This window comes from Suricata suricatta, chromosome 7 (genome assembly GCF_006229205.1).
Source record: "Suricata suricatta isolate VVHF042 chromosome 7, meerkat_22Aug2017_6uvM2_HiC, whole genome shotgun sequence".
Taxonomy (NCBI): domain Eukaryota; kingdom Metazoa; phylum Chordata; class Mammalia; order Carnivora; family Herpestidae; genus Suricata; species Suricata suricatta.
In genome coordinates, this window is record NC_043706.1 from 110,909,122 (window position 1) to 110,928,423 (window position 19,302).

The 19,302-nt window shown below is 42.0% G+C and overlaps 1 protein-coding gene across 10 annotated transcripts in view; it reads right to left on the bottom strand.

Annotated features, from left to right (window-relative positions):
- The window catches only part of PTPRK (protein tyrosine phosphatase receptor type K), a 549,193-nt gene extending 534,545 nt beyond the window's left edge, over positions 1-14,648 (bottom strand). For all 10 annotated transcript variants that reach the window (XM_029943969.1, XM_029943962.1, XM_029943968.1 and 7 more), the window contains exon 1: positions 14,326-14,648. In XM_029943969.1, the coding sequence (XP_029799829.1) occupies positions 14,326-14,422 (97 nt within the window). In that variant the 5' untranslated portion in view covers positions 14,423-14,648. The remainder of the gene's footprint in view (positions 1-14,325) is intronic.
- Between the last annotated feature and the right edge of the window lie 4,654 nt (positions 14,649-19,302).

The window sequence follows — 19,302 nt, forward strand, 5'->3', positions numbered from 1 at the left end:
TACTCAAGCACAATCAGGTTCCAAAGTCTGTGATCTTAAACATTATGCTATATTTTTTATGACTGGGGATCAGCGTTTCAGGGTCCCTTGCTCAAATATAAAATGGCCACAAATGTTAGTGACTCAACTAAATTAAGGTTTCTAAACTGGGGGGCACCTAGCTGGTTCAGACAGTGGAGCACGGGACTCTTGACCTTGGGGGAGGTGAGTATGAGTCCCATGTTAAATGTAGAGATTACTTTAAAAAAGTAAAGTCTCAAAAAGTAAAAATAATGTAAGTTTTCTAAATTTTAATTTCCGAAATGAATGTCTATGGAATTTGGGGATTTTTTTTTCTTAGAAAATGTACAGATCTCCATATTTACTTCTCTCCTTAATTCTCACACTGTAAGTTTTTTTTTCCCGGCCTCCTTTAAGACAGAGGTTCAAAATCCCCATTTCCTGTAGGGCAGTAGGTGTATTTAAATGACAATACTGTCGCCCCCTCCAAAATGAAAGACTAAAGCACCGGAATTGAATTTGCTGCTTCTGGGAAGCAGGTGCTGGGACAGTCTGGGGATTATCTAGCCCGCTGTCACTCTTGGCTGCCAGGACTCTTGGCCAGGCTCTGGCCTCTCTTCCTAGGGGCTGCCCTCTACTTAGGATAAGGGGCTTCACTGAAGCCTCAGCAGAGAGGAGGCTGATCAGAGACAACGGAGGCAGTCAATAAAAAGCTGTAGGTCACAGTAACTATGAATCCGCAAACAACTAGGACCTGTGTATCGGAATCTTCACACTGTGAATGCACATTTACATACAACCTCCAGGAGGCTGCCCCCCAATCTTCCGGCTCCTGTTCCCAGAGGGAGCCTAAGTGACGGTGAGCCTCTGGAAAAACAACTGTGCTGGCTCCTCTGCTCAACCTGTTTACACTTGCTTACACTTCCGATTACTCAACTTTTGGGAAATTCCACATGATGGAATTTTATGATCATTGCAGCAAATTTTTGCATAATTCTCTCTTGGTAGGCTTCTAGCTTTTTGCGTGTAGACTCAAGGACATGGAAAGATTGCTGACACACTGGACTCTCCCAGGCAGCTTCTAGAGTGGACCAGCAAATTGTAAGAGACAGGCTGCACTCAGATTTGGCAAGCCACAGGCAGGGGTACGGTCAGTTACTAAATAGCCCCAGGCTTTACCCATGAATCACTAGATGTGAAGCTCTGCAAAAGTAATCTTTAACCATTCCTTTAATAATCATAAAAGTCACATCTGCTCCCAAAGGGCAAGGACAAAGCCTGGCTTGTTTGCAGGCATATCCAAGACCTGACACAGCACGGACACTTAGCAGATGTTCACTGATATGTGGAGTGGAAGAATAAATAAAGACATACAAACCTCTCAGAATCACCCGCTGGCCAGGTAGGCACACCAATTCAGATAACGAGAGTATTTTCTGTTTCTTCATGAAAATACTCAAAGGAAAAGCCATACCATACATTCAACTTGTTATATAGGATTGCAGGCCTTAAAACATTTGCTTAAATTTTTTGGGGGAACAGTGGGGCATTTGGGTATCTCAGATGCTTAGGTCATGATCTCGTAGTTCAGGTCATGAACTCCTGGTTTGTGAGTTCAAGCCCCTGTGTTGGGCTCTGTGCTGACAGCTCAGAACCTGAAACCTGCTTCAGATTCTGTGTCTCCCTCTCTCTCTGCCCCTCTCCTGCTTGCACTCTGTCTCTGTCTCTGTCTCTCTCTCTCAAAAATAAACATTAAAAAAATTGAGGCGGGGGCACCTGGATGGCTCAGTCAGTTAAGCATACGACTTGGGCTCAGGTCATGATTTCATGGTTTGTGTGTTCGAGCCCTGCATCGGGCTCTGTGCTGACAGCTCAGAGCCTGGAGCCTGTCTTCAGATTCTGTGTCTCCCTCTCTCTTTGACCCTCCCCTGCTCACACTGTCTCTCTCTGTCTCTCAAAAATAAATAAATTTTAAAAATTTTAAAAATATTTTTTAATTTTCTCAGTAAAAGTGTTTCATAATCATGCAGTTCTTACTGATATATCTGGAGAAAACACAAATATTTTTAGGCAGCATTACAGAGTAGAGTTTATTTATATAGAGAGAAAATAAATATATAGGTGAAAATGAATCTGGGGGCTACATTTTATAATTCATGATACAAAATTTACTCACTGTTCACAATAACTGTACTGACTTTTTTATCATACCACTTTCCCCAAAGCTTAGATATGCATTCAGATATACAATGTAAAACTGCAAATATGCAAAGCATCTAATGGTTTCATTTCCATTGTTCAGCATATTATTTTTGCTTTCAACAACAATAATTTATTATCAAAATGTATATTCCCAACAAAAATAAATTATATTTTATGGTAGTTTACAATTAAAAAGTACTTTCACATCTATTATTAATTGTACCCTTCTTCTTTTTTTAATGTTTATCGATTTTTGAGAGAGACAGAGTGTAGGCAGGGGAGGGGCAGAGAGAGAGGGAGACACAGAATCTGAAGCAGGCTCCAGGCTCTGAGCTGTCAGCACAGAGCCCCACACAGGGCTCAAACCCAAGAGCCTTGAGATCATGACCTGAGCCAAAGTCGGATGCTTCACTGACTGAGCCACCCAGGCACCCCTAATTTGACTTTCACAATTGCTTTACTGAGTAAGTAAAGAAGATGTTACCATCACTCTTCATTGTAATACTCCCTTTTAATGAGAAAATTAAGGATTAAGGGGAAAAGAATTACCTCCAAATCTCAGAGCTAGAAAGTAACAAAACTAAGACCAGCACAGTCATAGCAAGCCCAATGCACGACGCACTAAATGGACTCACAGGGGTGTTGGGGTGGCTCAGTCTGTTAAGCATGCTCTCAGAGTTTCTTGAGTTCAAGCCCTACATTGACCTCTGTGCTGACAGCTCAGAGTCTGGAGCCTGCTTGGGATTCTCTGTCTCTGTCTCTGTCTCTCTCTCTCTCTGCCTGTCCCCCACTTGCACTGTCTCTGTCTCTCCCAAAATAAACTTTAAAAAATGGACTCATATAGATCTTCAAAGAAACCTCTTTCTCTCTCTGAAGCAGATTGCTGCCAACCTCCTGATGTCACATATTACTTAAGTATTTAAATCTCAGTTTAGAGAAAGGGGCAAAAATGGGTCAATAATAGAGAGCACTCCGACTCAACCGGCCAGGTTGTTAGGCAAATTATTATAAACCTTATTCAAGATTCACAACCTGATAAGGAGATAAATACAGATATAAAAAAGAGTCATGGAGAAAGCAGGCAATACATAGGGAAGAAAACAAGTAATTCGGTAACTCTTTTAAGATAACAGACAAAGATGTGCTGAAGGAAACCTCCAGGGATAGAAAGAAGCATGCGCCGGTCAATAAACCTTCTTCCACAACGACTGTCCTCACCCCTAGGTTGCCAGGCCAGCTGCTCTGGCTGGAGAAGGGCCCTAGCGGCCAGAGAAGTTCCTGCGGATGAGACTCTGGTCTAAACTGGCACCACCACGTTTGAGGCCCTGGTCCTCAGGCGCAGCCAGCTTTCGGCCACCAGCACAAGTGTGTGGCTACCACAGGCCCCGTAAAGCTCTCCTTATAAATCGGTGGAGGGGGTGCGGGAGGGGGCTGGGCAAACAGCTACTCCCCCGCATGTCACTCAGTATTCTGCACCTCAAGATATTTCTTAGAGCAACTCTTCCGAATAGCCCATGTTGTTCAGATACGCTTTGTAAAGTCAGACACCAATTTCCAAAGTGAAGAGTTTCTAGGTTCAGCTTCTCTGGGTCAGTTAGCACCATTTATTACAGCTTGGCTTATCCCTTGACTTCCGTTTAAAATAAACAAATGCGTGCATGCAAACACCTAATCATGTACGTCTGTAGGATATGAAAACCAAGCAGTTTCTTAAAACGGTCTCTTTTATCCACAGACATATTAATTATTAGCACCTCATATCTGGATTCTAACATTTTTTAATTTCAAATTTTCTTAAGGTTTTGTTTTGAGAGAGACAGAGAGCTGGAGCACATGAGTGAGGGAGAAGGGGAGAAGGAGAGGGAGAGAGAATCCCAGGCCGACTCCACTCTCAGGTGGAGTCTGATGTGGGGCTTGATCCCAGAGCCCTAAGATCCTGATCTCAGCTGAAATCAAGAGTTGGACACTAATCCGTTAAGCTGCCAACTCTTGATATTGACTCAAGTCATGATGTGAGATTGAGCCCCACAAAGGGCTCTGTGCTGACAGTGCAGAGCCTCCCTAGGATTCTCTTTCCCTTTCTGCCTGCTTCCACTCATGCTTCATTCTCTCCCTCTCTCTCTCTCTCTCTCTCTCTCTCTCAGAATAAATAAATAAACATTAAAAAAGGAGAGTCAGACACGCAACCCACTGAGCCACCCAGGCATCCCTGGATTAGAATTTTAATGAAAGCCAATCCTTAAGTCAGGTTTGCTTTTCGAAACATTGTTTCAGAACTTCAAAATAGAAACCAAAATAATTAAACAAAATAAACAATAACTACCTATGTAAATTACCATTAAGCAAAACAATGTATATAGTTGGTGAAAATAGTGATTTAAAAAATAAAAATCTTGAATTTGAGCTATGTTCTTCCAAGCTGTATGACTTTGGACCAGATATGCCATAAAAAACCTTCTTTTTTTGAGAGACAGAGCAAGATAGAGCATGAGTGGAGGAGGGGCAAGGAGGGGGGCACAGAATCCAATGCAGGATCCAGGCTCTGAGCTGTCAGCACAGAGCCTGATGCAGGGCTCGAACCCACAGACCAGGAGATCATGAGATGCTTAACCTACTGAGCCACCCAGGTGCCCCAAAGGGACATTAACTTCTAAGGTCCCTTTCAGCACCTAAAATTCTGTTAATTTTTATTATTGGACTTATTCAATCATGAGGCAAAGACAATAAAATAATGAAAATAATAAACCCCGTTCTTTAAATCAGACCTTGAAAACCGGAAAAGAAACACTTCCAAAATTATGAACTGCTGATCTGCAATGCACACAAAACTGCCATGTGCAAAACGCCTCTATCATCTCTTCCTCCCCTACCCACTTCCCCTTAGATACTAGTAAGGCCAGGCCACCATGTCTTCTTGATGTTACCATTAATGGTCCATGGCTAGGAACCATATGCTGCAACTGTCTTTTCCTTGCCATATACTTTCTTTTCCCTCAAAAGATTATAAATACACATACAGGTATACCACTCTTTCTTTACTTTTACTTCTCATGCTGTATTTAGTTCTATCTTGAGCAACCACACCGTAGTTTGGTTGTCTTTCCAGAACCTATCTGTTGATAAGTTGATAAGTGATAGTTTGATCCACAGTGCCCCCACTGATCCATGTGACCTCGGGGCGGGGGGGGGGGGGGGGGGGAGCTAGAGCTCTACCCAGGATCCTAGCGGACTAAGTCAGTCAGTGCCAGCTGGTTACAGGGTCGGACACATGATTATTGAATCTGACCAGAGTGAACATCAGGGCCGTTGCAGGGGCAACCACCACATAAAGCACACATTTTCCTACAATCTTGGGGAATGGGAGCTGCCAAAGCTACCATGCCTCTAAATGGAGTCTAACAATGAAGCCCTAGAGCTAAGCTGACCAGACAGAAAGGGATCATATCCCGGTGGAATTATGTGACCTCTATGTCATGCATCAGGTGAATCATCAGGAGAGAAAATAAATTCCTCTTGTTGTAACCAGTCTTGACTGCATATTCTGCCAACAAGCAACCGAAACAATGTTTAACTGCGACATACATGTTAATATTCAATGGATGAATTTTGGTTCTACGCATTCCTCATGCACCAGAGGCAAGCTACGACTTAACCTCTCTAGCCCTCGGCTCACAAAGGGGAGATGATTCCAGTCTTCAAAAGGATTATCACGAGGATTTATATCCATGGGAAACATGGATCATAAGGCCTGTCTGGCAGGTTGCAGGCACTTGGTACAGGGCAGCTCCTATTGTTTTGGCAAGAGCTCTTCTCCAATGTGTGAGAGGATAAAGTAACCTAATTACTGCTGACAAGGATAAAAGGGGAAGTAGTGCAAAAGGAAAGCTCTAGAATTTGCAGTAAAATTAGACATATAACAAGTCAAATTCTTCAGACTCTAAAGCTCTTTAAAGTGTATGGAAGTGCCTTTCAGAGTTTCTCTCCATTGCGAAGCTGCACTCTAGCACTGATCTATCTGCAATTAAGCCTCTTCCTTTAAACACCAGTGTCTAGAATAAGTAAATGTGGGAATCATTGATTTGTAGTTTATCACTCCAGCAACCATATTCTTTGTATTTCGAACAACACAGGTTAAGAGACTTTCATCTACAGTAGCAAACATGCAGAGAATTCTGCTGTGTATTGCCCCAAACTCCAGCTCCGGATATCATAACACAACCGTTATGGGCTAACATTAATCTATATTTCCTGATTTTCATTAGTCTCTGCCATCACCATGTCATTATGCCAGTATTCTCTAAATGCTTGTGAATGGCAAAAACAAATATAGCAGTTGTGATTTAATCAGAGACTTCACTGTTGAAACAGCCAGCCAAAGTAGACACGTTTAGAATAGCAAATGGATAACAAAACACACTTACAGGCTCATTAATAAGATGGCAATTAGGTCTTCTGGGAAAATTCATTTTCTAAAAGAATACTGAAGGAAGCTATAAAATGCAAGTAAAATTGTGTTTTGACACGAATACTATACACTGTCTATTACATCATAATTTTTCTCTTGAGAAAACTGACGAGAGTCTGTTCTTAAATATGAGCACAAAAAATAGTAAAAAGAACACCAGTGATAGTTAATGCATTCTATCTAACTCTCATTCATTACATTTGACTGTCCTATTAATGAGCTCCTTATTACACAGATCCTTAAATTACACTTAGAAGCAAAAGATAAATATAAAACAAGAAACTGCTGCTACTAGTAATATCAGACCGAATATCATTTCCTGTGTCAACATATCAATGTGCTAAATAAAAATTATTGGCATGTATCATGTTTGGTTCCTCAATAATATCCTTACCTTTAAATATTCTCACACAGCATGTTCATAGCCAAAACTATTGAGCCTTATTTTTATTATCTTATGAAAATATTTCTTTCAAAACTGTCTGAGTATTCCTTTTAAAAAGTGAATAGTACTGCTGTTTTGATGTGTCTGGGGCGTTAAATTATAATTAAGTAAATACTGATCAGAAATATAATTCCAGGGAAATAGGGAAATGTGTTTCACAGTGTAATTAATCCCCTCACAATACTCTTGCGATTCTACAGGAAAGCGCATGTGACAAATCTTTTCAAGTGGAGCTTTCTTTGTCTAGAGCAGTCTTTCTCAAAATTCAACGTTTGAGCAAATCACCTGGGGGTTTCATTAAAATGCAGATTCTGAGTCAGTTGTTCTGCGGAAGGCTCTAATAAGTGACCCCAAGATCATCACAAGTTCCCAAGGCTGATGTTGCTGGTCCCTGGACCACAATTCAAGCAGCAAAATTCTAGGGCACCTTGGAGCTGATAAATCCAATGACCATGAAGCAGTCAGACCTCAGACCCGGGGTAGGAGGTGAGGGCACCAGAAAGGACTTTCTATCTACTCTTGAATTTGCTGAATGACCTAAGGCGAATCATATCAAGGAGCCACTTAAGCAGCTGCGTGGTCACCCCAACCCCCCACAAGGATTAGGGGACTTGCTGTAGCTGGTCAGCTGCTGCCCTGGACAGGGTTTGGAGAATCAGCCTAAAAGCAGCTGGTTAAAGAACAGGCTGCACTGGGGGAGGGTTTATATAAATAGACACTAATCTGGAAAAAGATTTATTATTTCCTCATTAAAAGTATAGCACAGTATATTATATACTCCATAGTTCATTTGTCCATTTCACTTTTTCATATATGAAATAGGCAAAATTATGATCTATTTGCAATGCTCTTTCCAAAATAGAAGTACAGGAGTTTGATTCCACCTGTAGATGTCATTAGCTTCCTTCTCACCTGAACCTTTGGACAATGAAGTTCTATCATTAAGATGTGTGTGCGTGTGCGCGTGTGTGTGTGTGTGTGTGTGTGTCACATACACAAAATACATAGTTTTATCTTTCAGCTTTCCCAATTAATGTAAACAGTCGCCTAGACTCTTTTATTTGGCCCTAATTCTGAGCTCCTCTTACAAAATTAATTCCTAGAATGACCACCTGTAGAAACATTCAGCCAGCACTGCCTTGTTCATCATTTTTATTAACAGAGCTCTACATGCGTATAAAGTGGAAACAGGGATTATTTCACTCAGGACTACTTAATTTGCTCCGAAAACAATTGAAAGTGACAAAATAAGCCACTTGTAATTTTTATGGATTACCAACACACAGAGCAAGACAAAAACTCAAAGCCGGGTTAAGGGGTGGCATGGCAGTGCTCCCCAACTGGATCAATACGGTCTCACATCCCAGGCCGAGTTTTCCCAGAGCCTCCACTCTGCAAGACCTCACAAAACTAAGCTGAATTATGTCTGTCCAAGTTTTCTTTTAATGTTTATTTATTTTTGAGAGACAGACAGAGACAGAGCCCAAGTACGGGAGGAGCAGAGAGAGAGGGAGACACAGAATTCAAAGCAGGCTGCAGGCTCTGAGCTGTCAGCACAGAGCCTGATGCAAGTCTCAAAGTCACGAACCTTGAGATCATGACCTGAGCCAAAGTTTGACACATAACTGACTGAGCCACCCAGATGCCCTTGTTCAAGTTTTTATTACTAAAACTCCAAAAAGAATTTCCATAAGAATTCTTCAGGAAAATAAACACACTTCTCACAACAGAATCTTCATGCAACTAATAAAAACTTTAATGTGGAACTAAGTTTCTTTAAGAACACTGTTCATAAAAATGCATTTCTACTAAGATGGAGTTTGAGGTTTGTAAACTACTTTCAGAATTCTCACTGACATCAAATATTCAAACATATTTTCTTCATTTTCCATAGCATAGTTGTATGTAACTTCTCTCACTTATGTCTAAATAACAGACAATAAGGTCCTCAAGTGTGTTCTATCCCCATTTATGAAAAGGAACTTAAAGTCTCTCTTCCATTCAGAAATATATAAGCACAAACTCTGTGACATTAAAATATCATTTCATGAAAAAACAAAATGCATAAAATATCATTTCATGGATGTACATACAAGTTTATTTCTGGCTTCAATTACAATCAAAAGTATCCTGATGGACAGACTTACCTACCTTGGTGTCAAATACCAGTTTAACACATCGTGAACTGGTAAGATATCATTGTTCAGTAACTACGACAAACAGGAGTTTTGGTGAAAAAACAAGTCATGCTCAAAAGCAATTATAACCTTTTTAGGCAAAGAGAAATACCACTTGATAAAGGAACACAAAACAAATACATATGATCAAAGGGTAAAGTCTGAGAGGAATACACAGAGGGAAATTTTTACATCCACAGAATAAGAAATGAATGTGTTTGGACAAAGGCAAAGGCTGATTCCAATAAACAAATCAAAACGAGGTGTTTTTTTCTCTCCTCTTTAGAAAATTAAATAAAAGATCAAACACACACACACACACACACACACACACACACACTCACACACACTCCTTGTGTTCTTTGTTTTGTCTCTAAGAACAATCTGTAAACTCTCTTGATGTTTCCTGCTCTGAATCATGCAGGAGCCCTCTTCCTGCTCTCCATGAAGAGCAAGTAGAGGAAATGGGAACAGCACAGGGCAGATGGGGACAGCATTTTCCATGCCTCTGAGAAGTGCATCCATATTTAGCATGATTTAACTGTCTTTAATACCACCTTGAGCAGACCTACATCACCACACTTCAAAAGTATTAGTAGGCAACCACACAGTTTCTCTCTGGAGGACCATATCGCATGAATTAAATGTCTTTTAAAGGCAACAAATATGTGTTGTAAACCGTCCCTGGTAGACATGTGAGATGGTGGGGAAATTGGCATTTGCTCTGGATACTGGTTGAGTCATATTTCCAGTTTTTAAGAACATGTCCGGCACCAAAAGATGTTCTGGGAGAACAAAAAGGCTGTGATTTTGTGTGTGTGCATGTGGGTTTTGTTGTTGCTGAAGAGGAGTGGGAAGGAGGGTGGGAGAGGGGCAGAGTGGCAGAGGGGTTGATTTAGTTTTCAAATTCGCATTTATGAATACAAAGAGAAGAGCTGTCAGCAGAATGCATGCCAAAGCCCAAATAGCAGCCAGACCTGCCTCTTCCCGTCTGGGTAGGCCAGACACAGAATGACATCTTGCAATCTAGGAAAATCAGCAGAGTCAGATATATGGAGAACAGCAAGAGAAAAATCAGTCCTGGAAATGGCCAGTTACGTATCATTACTAGTGTCTAAATTTAAAGTTTCCATGAATTGAGGGACTGAGAGATTCTGATCAATCAAAACTAGAACATCAACAAGCGACCCTTGAAACAAGCTGTTTCTGATGTATTTTCCCAGTAGGTAGTAAGTACAAAAGAAATTAACTCCACATACAGAGACATCCAAGAGTCAGACACCAGGAAAGTGGCATTGTTTAGAGGAGTTGCAGGGTCCTATGGGACCAAGCGGGTGCGCTCTTACAGTGTGACATGCCAGGAACTATATCCCAGATCAAGTGAGGATCTTGAGCTGCATTTCTAGGCTCACATCATACTAAAGACACAATAGTCCCTCTCTAGGTCACTGATAAGACTGCATCTAAAACGGCGCATATTTTTTCTCCATATTGAGATGAAAAAGCTGAACAACCAACAGTTGAACAAGCAGCTAAACAAATGGACTAAAAATGTAGTTCTTCTATTGGTAGAATCCTAGAAATGTTAATAATGATGACTCTTCCCCAGGAATAGCTTAAGTAGCAATTTACAAGGAGTAAGCCAAAAAAAAAAAAAAAAAAAAAAAGGATAATTTCTCTCACTGTGCTGATAAAATTATACTCTATCCAAACTATCATGTTTATGTTAATAATGACTAGAGTAAATGACCGGTGAGGGAAACACGTACACGTGCCCCTAAATTGTCACACACAATGTGGCAAAGACACTCATACCGACTCTGCAAGTGTGGGAGGGAGCAAAGGTGACTAAAGTCAAGGTACTTACCCACCTTAATGTATGATGACTACACCCCAGAAAACTGCATGATGCTTTACAGCTTACAGTGTCGGTTCACATAAATTTCATACCATCCTCATTAAAAACAGGTGGAAAGGTTAGGACAGGTATTATTATCCCCATTTTACAGACGAGAAAGCTGAGTTTCCAAGTGATTTCATCTGTGACTGGTTTTGTCAGTCATCTGAGTCCCAGTAGAGAAAACTTTCTCCTCTTATAATATCAAGAGATAACAGCGACACAACCCAGTGAAACAAAGTCAAGGCATCTTTGTGCTTCTATGCCTCAGTTTCCCCAGGTATACCACTAGTGTCATTTTAAGTGAAAGATTAAGGTAAAGTAACATAAGTTGATATTTATAGGCTGTTCTAATTTTAAAGAGGCTTACCACGCAGCATTTTTATACTTTAATTCCAAAAACTAAGAAAAAAAGTCACAGTGATTAAAAAAAATCTTAAATTTGTGGTTTAAAGAAAGCACACTGGATGAGTATAGGACATATCCAACAATCCTTAGTCTTTCAAAATTTGCTTTTGAAACTTACTACATTAGGAACCACATGATCATATCTAAAAGTGGTAAATTGGCCTTAATGGATGTGATTTAAAAGATGTACTTAACAGGTTATTTAAAAATTCTCAACATATATGTGTTTTAGACTTTTAAAACATTTTATTGAAACTCCTTAAAAGAAATAAATGTTCATTATTAAAGTAGAATATAAAGGAAAAAAACAGCAAGAAAGAATACAGCTCCAATCTCTGAATCTACGTATTTGTAACAAATCTGACTACCATAAAATCTGAGAACAGCAGAATACCAAATGGCTTAGAATAGCCAAAACATTAAAATGTTTACTAAGCAAACTTTTAGTGCATGGAGAAAAAAGCATATTCACAATCTGACTTTAAGCAGGGGGAATAAAAAGCATTCATTTCTGGGCATCTATGTAAATCCTGAATGGCAAAAATTTAAGGTACAGTCCATCAAGAATTGCATTTATCAGGACTGCACATTCTCTTTTTCAAATGTAAAACATAGAGTCAAATGTTTTACTTTGTCACTAAAGCAAAATCAGCAAAATATTTAGTTAAATTACTTAGAACTGGGTGGTAGAGATATCTAAATTCCAGGGATCAGAAAAGCTCATCTACACATTCTGTTGGAGGAAATTTAATATTTAGTAAAGGGTAAGTAACATTGGGAAAGAGAAAAATAAAAGTTTCCTTACTGCTGAAAATCTATCCATCAGCTGTTGAGACATTAATAGTTGCAACTCTTGAATACATGTAAGTTTAATCATGCAACTGGTAGGACTCAAAGTTTCAATTAACAAACTACATGCCTTTGGAAGCGTAGGCTCTCAGTGCAGTGACAACACTGTGCAGAAATCAATACCCACTCTAACTTGCCTGCATATAATGACTTACATCAAGCACGGGTCCAATACCAACCGGCATTATATGTCAGAGATGCACGCAGTAGAAATGCTTACTCCAGAAAGAATTAAATGAAGCCATCGGATCACTCAGCGCATAGGTCTGTTGCACTGCATGTATCACCCACACACATAGCTTCCCCTCTACACACTGCATTTCATAATCTGCCTTAGTGCAGGTGGCATGCTGCCACCTCAATCTGTTGTCCAACTCCTTTTACAGAGTTCCACAGTAGGGGAGAGGGGACGGGAGGGAAATCAACATCACTCCGAATCAAAACACTCTTGAGTTTGTTTCCCGGAAACAGCACAGCCACAACAACCAGACAAGTGCAAAGTTCGTTCGTTCTCCGCGTCCCGGCGGCCTCAGCCAAGAGCGCGGCTGTCACTTTCCCGGTCTTCTCCATCACCCCTCGGCCACCCGTGCGTCTCCATCTGCACCGCGAGCCAGGGCAGCACTTGCGCCTGCCAGCCAAGCCGAGCCGGGTGGACTGGCCAGAAAAGTTGTCAGGACCGGCGAGAAGCAGGCGAGCGCCCGGGAACCCGCTCCCGAGCATCCACCTGGTGAAACTTCAGAGCCCCCAGAGGAGAAAACGAAAGAAGCAACCAAGGAAAGACGACAAAACTGGAAGGGGACGGAGTACAGGGCTGGGAGAGACGGGGGTTCTCGGACTTCTCTAAGTGGCTTTGCCAAGACCCCAAAGAGTCAGCCTGCAAGACCGCACCACATCCCTCCCCTTGGGCTCTCCCGGCCGGCGGCAGGCGTCGATAGCCCCCATCAGTCCGGCGGGCTCCGGGAGTCCCCGCGCCAGCCTCGCGGCGCTCCGCCGGCGGAGCGGGCTGCCACTGCCCGGGGTCACGCTTCCCCGGCTCGGCGCCCAGACCTCGCTGCCCAGGACGGCTCGGCGTGGATCCTTAGAATCATATTTCAAACCATCATACAGCCTCCGCCAACACACACACACACACACACACACACACACACACACACACACACACACACACACACACACGGAACCTACTCCACGCAGTGCCCTAACCTACAGGGCAAAACCGGGAGCAGCCCACACGGGGAGAGGAGAAAGGGACTGGGGGAGGGACGGGGAAGTAGTTAGACAATAGTCAAGGGAGGTTATTCCCAGGACAAAAAGCACCTGGCAAAGCGCGCAGAGGTCAGTCCTTTCCAGTCTCCACGTTTCTGACAATGGCTTCCCGGGGACATTTTTTTTTTAGCGCTCCCGAGGCAGACAGCTACAAGCCCGCACCACGAGCAACAGAGTAGCCGTCCCTAGAGTCGTAACTACTTTTTCCTTCTCTCTCGCCCAGCGCGGTGAGCGTGCGCTGGACGCAGAGGCTAGCAGTCTCCCAAGAAAAGCAAGGTCTCCCCACGCTCCCGGACAGCCCTGCCAGCCCCGGCCCGGAGCGAGCCTCCGAGAGGAACAATGGGGTGCGGAGATGAAAGTTACCTGCGCCAAGTACCGCCCAGCCCGGTGCCCCGCGTCCCACCTAGCACAAACTCTGGGGACATCTCTCCCTCTGCCCTACGGCCGCCCCCAACCCCGACTCCCGGGCCGTGTAAGCTTTCCCCGAATCCTTGCCCCCCGGCCCCGGCGAGGAGCCGGCTCCAGCCCTTGCGAGCCCCGGGTCCGGGGCGTTCGTCGGAACTCCGGACGCACCAGCCCCCCGCCCGCTCGAACCCCCACCGCCGGAGCCACTCACCTGCGGAGAACTGGCCTTGGGCCGACCCCAGGGGAGACCAAGGGGAGAGGAGCAAGAGCGGCACAAAAACAGGCAGCGCCGCCGCCGCCGTATCCATGTCGACTTTGGGAGAAGTTTCAAGCAGCTTTGCAAAGAGCTGCCGGGGGATCGCCGCGAAATCCACGGCCGAGGTGCCGGCCGGGCCTCGCGCGGTGAAGGCGGGAAGTCCACGGCAGCCCGCCGGCACTTTTTCCTCCTTCGCGGTCCCCAAACTACCGCCGGGGCGCAAGCGTCGCCCGCGTCGCCGGCCGGCCGCGGCGGCAGCTCTCCATGCTCGGCGGAGGCTGCTCCTGTTAGTCAAGAGTTACTTTGCTCGGGGAGGGACGGGGGCGGAGCCGGGGGTGACGTCGCCCCGCGGGCTCCGGGAGCTTCGCAGGAATGCAGGCTCGGGCGCGGCGCCGCCGCCTCCTGCCGGAGAGTCGCGCGCCAGCCCCGGCCGCGCGCCCCGCGCCTCTCGCCGCCTTTGTTCGCCGCCCGCCGCCGCTCGGGGGAACGGGCGGGAAAGGGGATCCGCGCCGCTGGCTGCCCTCTTCCAGAAATCGGAGTTTGAGATGCGAGTGTTTGGTAAGCAGTGTGGCCGGACCACAGAGGACCGGACCGGGGCGTCCTGGGCTTCTGTCCCCGCGCTGCAGGTCCCGCCGGAGTGGTTGCCGATAGGAAGAAGCGGGAGTGCAGAGTCGCCCTAAGGAAACACCCACCTGCGTTGAAAACTCCCTGTCCCTTATTCTTGTAATAAGAAATAAGACACACACCCGCGCGCGCACACACACACTCACAGACACACACACGCACACACACACCCCAGGAAACTTAGTGTGCCTTATTATATAAAAATAAAACTTGAACCAAATAAACGTTAGGTAACTTTCCAGTGTGCGCAGCTGGCGTGTCTCCTTCTGGTTTATTTGTCATTTTCCGAATATTTGGATCTACTCTCTGCTTCGCTGACTTTGTTGTTCTGAAACCTTCCGGCCTCTTTCCACTTCTTCCCTTAGGAAGAACCTAAGAACTGCATCAGCGCTCATTATCCCTTCCTTTCCCATAGGTCTGCTGCAGTAGGAGAGGGTTTCAGCTTTGTTTTTAATATCTAACAGGTACTTAAGACATAAGTATTTAACAAAAGGACTTTACACCGACAATGAAAACAGCAACGGATGATTTCATCCGGAGGAAAATGATGCTATATTATGACAGTAAAGTATTTTACAGTTTGCTAGTTCTTCAACAGCTTGAAGCGGTTTCACCATATGCCACACTTTCTTGCTTCTGCAAAAAGACTGTATAGTGCACACTTTATTCATTTTTGTAAAATATCAAGCAAATAGATGCAGTCACAACTGAATAAACATTTTATTACGAATTTTAATATGGTGTATATACAATTCTCAGAACAACAGAATCTATTGATTGACATCTGTCAGATATTCAGATACCTTTAGCCTTTGTAAATAAGACATTGTGAAATTTAATTTAGCATTAATATAATGTATTTACCGAGCCATATGTCGCTCCTTTATACAAATGAAATATATGCTATTAATGACCAAGTTTATGATACAACTGGAAATATGTATACATATATACACATATAATATCAGGAAGAAAATGACTTTTTAAAATTTTGCTAAGAGTAGAAGCTTCATTAAACAGAATTTGGAGTCTTCTGGCTGGCTCATTAGCACACTGACTAGCCCAACACTTGTCAATTCAACTCAACACAATAAAATTCAATTTTCCTTAGGGTGCAAAGTACAAGTTACTTTTCAACTCACCTATAACTGCTCTCACATCACTGTTCCTATTTCTTTGACTGAGAAACATTCCTAAAGCCTAGGTAACAAAAAACTTAAAGACATACTTTTTCTTTTTGAAGAACCAAGGAGAACTTTGTAAAATTTAGCAGGAATATGCCTCAGGAAAAAACGAACAAAAACTCATCATCCATATTCTAATTCATCTATTTAGTCTTCTGTTCTTGAAAGAAAGATGAAGGAAGTTCATGACTTGGTAGATTTGTTTAAACACACAAAATGCTTGTTTAAAAAATTAACATACAGTGTGGGAGATGAGGGGAGTCCTTGCGTTTTCTTTGGGTCAACTGATAGAAGATTCATTTCACTGTAACTATCCTGGAAGTAATCACAATAGCAAGTAATATTTACAGAGCGCTTACAATGTGCTAGGCACTGACAAGATACACAATGTCTCACTGAGGTCAGACAACAATCCTTTGACTTTGGTACAATTATTACTCCCACTTGACAAATGAGGAAACAAAATTTGGTCACCAAACAAATGTGAGTGAAAAGTGGGTAAGGGGAAACAAAGGTGAGAAAATTTTCAAAAGGAATCAGCAAACTAGCAAGAACGACTTCTCACTAAAAGTCAAAGGTATAAAATAAAACTTTTAGACAAAATCAGTTCTTTTGTCAATTGTCACGAATGCTGGCCATAATGCCTAATCCTGGCCAGAGTGGATTGAAATCCTCTGAGAAGAGTATGTTTAACTTCCACATAGTATTTGGCAAGTATTTGGAACTTCTTAGATCTCCATTTATTTAAAAGAGTGGATGAATATATCAATCAATCCATAGAAGTATAAATCTGGTATAACTTATAAAAATAGTCAACATACATTAAAAATCACTAAAATGTTCTTATTCCTCAATCTACTAGCTATTCTAAGGAAGTAATCCAAAATATGGAAAATGTTATGTACACAAAGATATTTGTCATTTTTGAAAGGGAAAAGTGGAGAAAACGTAAATGTCCAACAATAGGCAGATTCATGGGCATTTTCTAGATCTCACAGCCACTAGAAATGAAAGTTATGAAAACAGGAGCAAGTGGCAACATGGGAAAATGCTTATGATAAAACGTTAGGTAAAAAAACTTCAGGAGACAGTAGAAACTTTCAGTTTGGGAAAATGAAAATGTGCTGGAGATAGACTAGTGATGACTGTACAACAATGTGTACTTAATGCCACTGAACTGTATACTTAAAAATAGTTTTAAAATGGTAAATTTTATGCAATATATATTTTACTATGATAAAAAATTAGAAGACAAAAACCAAAGTGTACTATGATTATAACTAAGAAATAATGAAGACTGAGAAAAAATATATACCATAATATTGATATAATTAGTAGATATTAAAAAATTATAATTGCCCTTCTTATTTTCCTACCGTTTAAGGTATATGTGGGAGCATATCTTTTAAAGAGCACAGAATTGTATTCTGATTGCAGGTTTACTGCATAGTAACTCCACTCATGAATTTAGAGCTGTGTTTGAGAAAATATTTTCTGTGGAATCCCGTTTTACCCACCTTTTAGAAGTATAACTGGAAAATAGGCTCTGCAGATCAAATGAGCTAGGAGAACACTGAATTCACCAAAGGTAAATACGTTCCTTTCCTATAATAGTCTTCTTTACTATATAACACTTTTCCCATGGTTGTCAGTATGGTATTATGCACTATGAATCTGCAGGCGGGGAAAGAATGCAATGGTTCTCAAAGCTTTGGACCACAGAACACTTTAGTAAAGAAGTATTTCTGGGGCTCCTGGGTGGCTCGGTCAGTTAAGCTTCTGACTTCAGCTCAGGTCATGATCTCGCGGTTCATGAGTTCCAGCCTGCTTCAGATTCTGTGTCTCCCTCTCTCTCTCTCTGCCCCTTTGCTCTCTCTCTCTCTCTCTCAAAAATAAATAAACATTAAAAAATTTTAAAGAAGTATTTTTCCTAATTAGGATTTCAGGGAACAGAGTTTGGGGACCACTACTAAGTAAAATGAAATATCTCTATATCTCCATTTCCTTCATATGAAAATGAGGCTAATCAATCAGATTTTCAGATGACTCAATGAAATACAGTTGACCCAAACAATGTGAGGGGTAGGGGTACTGACCCCTGCACAGTCCAAAAGCCTCATGTTACTTGGACTCTCACAAAAGTTAACTAACAATAGCCTACTGTTGGCCAGAAACCCGTGGATAACATAAACAGTTGACTGACATACATTCTGTATGTCATATGTGTTATGTGCTGTATTCTGATAGAAAAGCTAGAGAAAAAATGTTAAAATCATAAGAGAAAATACATTTACAGCAAACTGCACTGTATTTATTGAGAAAAATTTTCATATAAGTGGACCCATGTAGTTAGATCCATGTTGTTCAAAGCTCAACTGTATATGTTTTTAATATAGATTTTTAATATATATGTAGTAGGCATAAATATGAAAAAGGCTGGATGATAATAGTTGCTGGGTAAATGTTGTTTTCCTTCTCTTGTCCAATTAGGCACACATCTGTACCCAGCAGGAGCAAAGTTTTTATTTACCCAGTGATAGTCCATGAGTACCCACAGCCTGTATTTATAAGCAATCAGATAATATTAGCAGCTTGTTAATAATAACGAATTGCTTACATATGCTTTTCATTTTACAATGCCTCTTTACCCACATGATCTCAGTCTAGCCTCAATCTAGCCAACTGTGAAGTAGCCAAAGCAGGTAATATGATTACCTGACAGAGAAAACCAAAGTTTAGAGAGATTAAACTGCTTGGCCAAGGTTTTGACAATGATCAATAACAGAGCTGTCTCTTGACCTGGGTATTCTGACTGCAAATATCATTCCTACCCTCCTGCCAATGCCTATGCACTTAACTCTCATCTCTAAAAATATTCATTTGAGTTAGATGCAAAATCCTCAATGCCAAGTCACCAGACCAAAACTCTTGGGCTAGCCGGTGGCAATGAGGTTCTATTTTCTCTTTCCAAAGAATAAAAAGAAAAAGAAAAAAAACCTAAAAGCATTTTCTTACTACAATATTCTTTTTTTTTTTTAATGCTTTATTTATTTTCGATACAGAGAGAGACAAAGCATAGAGGGGGAGGGGCAGAGAGAGAAGGAGACACAGAACTGGAAGCAGG